The sequence below is a fragment of the Apium graveolens genome, chromosome 8 (assembly GCF_009905375.1).
Source record: "Apium graveolens cultivar Ventura chromosome 8, ASM990537v1, whole genome shotgun sequence".
NCBI lineage: Eukaryota > Viridiplantae > Streptophyta > Magnoliopsida > Apiales > Apiaceae > Apium > Apium graveolens.
Genome location: NC_133654.1, coordinates 8,727,824 through 8,730,726, shown reverse-complemented (window position 1 = coordinate 8,730,726; position 2,903 = coordinate 8,727,824). Strand labels below are relative to the sequence as shown.

At 35.0% G+C, this 2,903-nt stretch overlaps 1 protein-coding gene across 1 annotated transcript; it reads right to left on the bottom strand.

The window, feature by feature from the left end:
* Window positions 1–1,472: 1,472 nt before the first annotated feature.
* Window positions 1,473–2,546, bottom strand: LOC141679249 (uncharacterized). The gene is made up of 2 exons (XM_074485753.1): window positions 2,325–2,546; window positions 1,473–1,991 (listed from the first exon to the last, which is right to left on the bottom strand). The coding sequence occupies exons 1-2, from the start codon at window positions 2,544–2,546 to the stop codon at window positions 1,473–1,475; spliced, it is 741 nt and encodes a 246-aa protein (XP_074341854.1).
* Window positions 2,547–2,903: the final 357 nt, after the last annotated feature.

Sequence of the window (2,903 nt, the reverse complement as noted above, 5' to 3'; positions counted from 1 at the left end):
ATTTCCCACTAAGCCTAGTCACACTACAGAGCCTGTCGCAACAACCTAGGTATGTTGATAAATTTTTACTATGCAGTAGGCCTTGGTTGTTAGTATCCAAGACCACGTCCCTATGGCCATTCACAATTGCTCTCCGCAAGCCATAAAAATTTATTTGCAGATGATTCTCCATTCCTCATCTCCAGCATTCCTCCTGATAACTATATCAATCTCTGTTATATTTCTATTTCAATTTGATAAAAATTGGTCTTGAAGGTTATACTCCTAAAATGTTTCAAAAGTCTCCCACAATAGCCTTAACATATAGCGTATTTCCATATATTTTAGTCTATGCTTTAACAAAAAAGATCTGTAGACACATTTAGGTAGTTCACTATCTCTCCTCCAGATCTGTAGATCATAAGTAACATATACTGCAGATAATAAATAGAATATACTACAGATACTAAATAGCATATGCGAGTAGCTTTCGTGAAAAATAAGCTAATAAGGTAGAAGAAAGTCTATTCTAAATGAACCGATGGACTACACACACATAAATTTCTTTCAATGTTACAATTTAAAGAATACTCAAAGAAGGCATGCCTTGAAACAACATTGCGGTGTTGCAAATAGAAACGCTGATATAGATCTAGAAAGAAGCATTGGTAGTGTCTCTAAAGTCCTACAAGCTGAATGAGCTGTCAGCCAAAGATTTAAGAATCTTGATGGAGGTGGTGGCAGTAGTACTTATATTATTATACCATGTCAAACTGGGAGTTGTGTCAAGAACTTCTCTGAGGGAGGAACTGACAGTAAAAAAATGTGAAACATAATGCTGAAATCTTTTATTATAAGAGATGAAGAAATGTCAAAGCCTGAAGGAGCTCAGGTCAGCGTGTGCTAGGAGTTCTTCTCGAATTTTTTTTTCTCTCTCTTGGAGATCTTCCCAACACCACTAAGGTGAGCTCCGTTCTTTTTATTAAACAAGTGGGATATATGTCAATCTGAAGTAGAAATGTTAATAAAAAATGAAAGAATATTGTTTCGAGCTTCAATGTGTGTTTTCACTCTGGCCCTAATATTATAGGAGTATACACAAAATATCCTGTAGTTTATACGAGTCAGAAGTTGAGGGTGACATGTAACAAGTAAAGGTTGTATTACAAGATCTAAAGTAATATACATCCTGTAATTCATAATTTTAGCCAGAATCATCAAATGCAATACGCAGTTTACCTTCAAGAAGTAGGCACGGCTTTGAAAACTGCTCTGTTTAACAAATCACTGTTACTGTCTCGGCATTAAATTCTCGTCGGAACTTGAAGCTAAAAGGATTTATGACAGTTATTGCTTCAAGTTAAAAAATACTCCCTCTGTTTTTTATTATATGACGTTTGACTTTTGTGCACACACTTTTAAGTGCTTTGACGTTTGACTTTTGTGCATTCCAGTTGACTTATTTAAATCCCGCGATTGTAAAAAGGCTCTTGCTATATTTGTAAAAGGTAGAATGATTGCGTGAAATATCTGGCTTCTTTGTTGTCGAGATTGTACAAATACCAACTGTTCTGGTACAGATCAAGTAGGAGATCACCACTATTAAGGTAACCTTGAACAAAGTCAATAGGCAAATTCACATCAATGTTGAAGATTAAAGTCCATGAAGCATCGATTCCACTACCACGAAGACATTCCATATTATCCAACGCCCACAAATTCAACTTATAAATAGGTTGATAATTACTACGCTTATAGATAATGACAGCAATAGAATCCTTGAAGTTGGTGACAAGAGCATGACTATCCATATCATTATAGTTGTTGATGTTACTCATGTTACCATCAAAAGTAGGAACGGTGTAGTTAATACCATTACAAGTAAGGACTTCAGTGTGCAAGTCGAAAGTGATGATGCCATAACATGTAGCCCAACAGAGAAGTCCAGTGTTGACAGTAACATGAAATTCACCAAACTTGTAAGGAAGATCAATAGGTTTATTATCCCCAAGCTTTCACCATGCATTTGTATTCGAAGAATAGACCTCAAAATAAATTTCTACACAATCTTGGGCATCGTATTTCGGTGTGAAAATATCAGTTTCAATCTTCAAACAACCCTAAGAATCTTGAAATCGTTGTCAATCTCATCAAAACCAAACCCTAGAGCATCATCATCGCAATGAAAGGAGGGGAGGGAATGCGTTTGGAAAGGTTAGTAGGGTTCCAAAGGTACATATTAGAACCATTAGTAGAACGAAGACAGACAATACCACAACCACAACCAACAAGTTTATCACGAAATATTGATGGAAAATGAGGTGTACTGACAAGTTGCTGAGTACCGAGGTTGATTTATTTCCATTGACGTAAGTACGGACGATGTGTAGAACGTCTTTTTCTTCGGCGGCTGTGATTGTAAGGTGAGCTTTAGTGAAATTAGGGCTTAAAATGAGGGCCAGCCACGATTTGCAAACCAATTTTAATTCAACTACGGTCTCTGAAGGAAGGCGCAGCAATATATCTCTTATTAGGTCCTCCGGAATAGTCCCCGTAGATCTTCTCATCTTTCAACTGTGTTTGAGATTTAGGCAATTTAGGGCTGGGATGTATTGTATTTGGGATTGTTATTTGTGCCCCTTGTGTGGATATAAGATTAACAAGATTGACCAGGTTTACCTAAAAAAGGCTTATATTATATTTTATGTTTAAAATTATGTTTTTCATGTTTTTAAAAGAAAAAGTTTGTTTTTCAATTTATTTTATCAACCAAAATAATAAATAATTACATTTAAGATTAACTGAAACATAACATTCAATATATTATTTTAATGTAGTTTTGCAAAAGATAAATATACATATTTATCAAATTTATTAAAGCCATACTATTTTTTATTCCATAATACAAAAAGTATGTGTCTTGC

Coding starts and splice junctions, on each gene's coding strand:
- LOC141679249 (XM_074485753.1), bottom strand. CDS start 2,546: ATGAGAAGATCTACGGGGACTATTCCGGAGGACCTAATAAGAGATATA. Junction 1,992..2,324: donor ATGGAAATAAATCAACCTCG/GTACTCAGCAAC, acceptor GCATGGTGAAAG/CTTGGGGATAATAAACCTAT.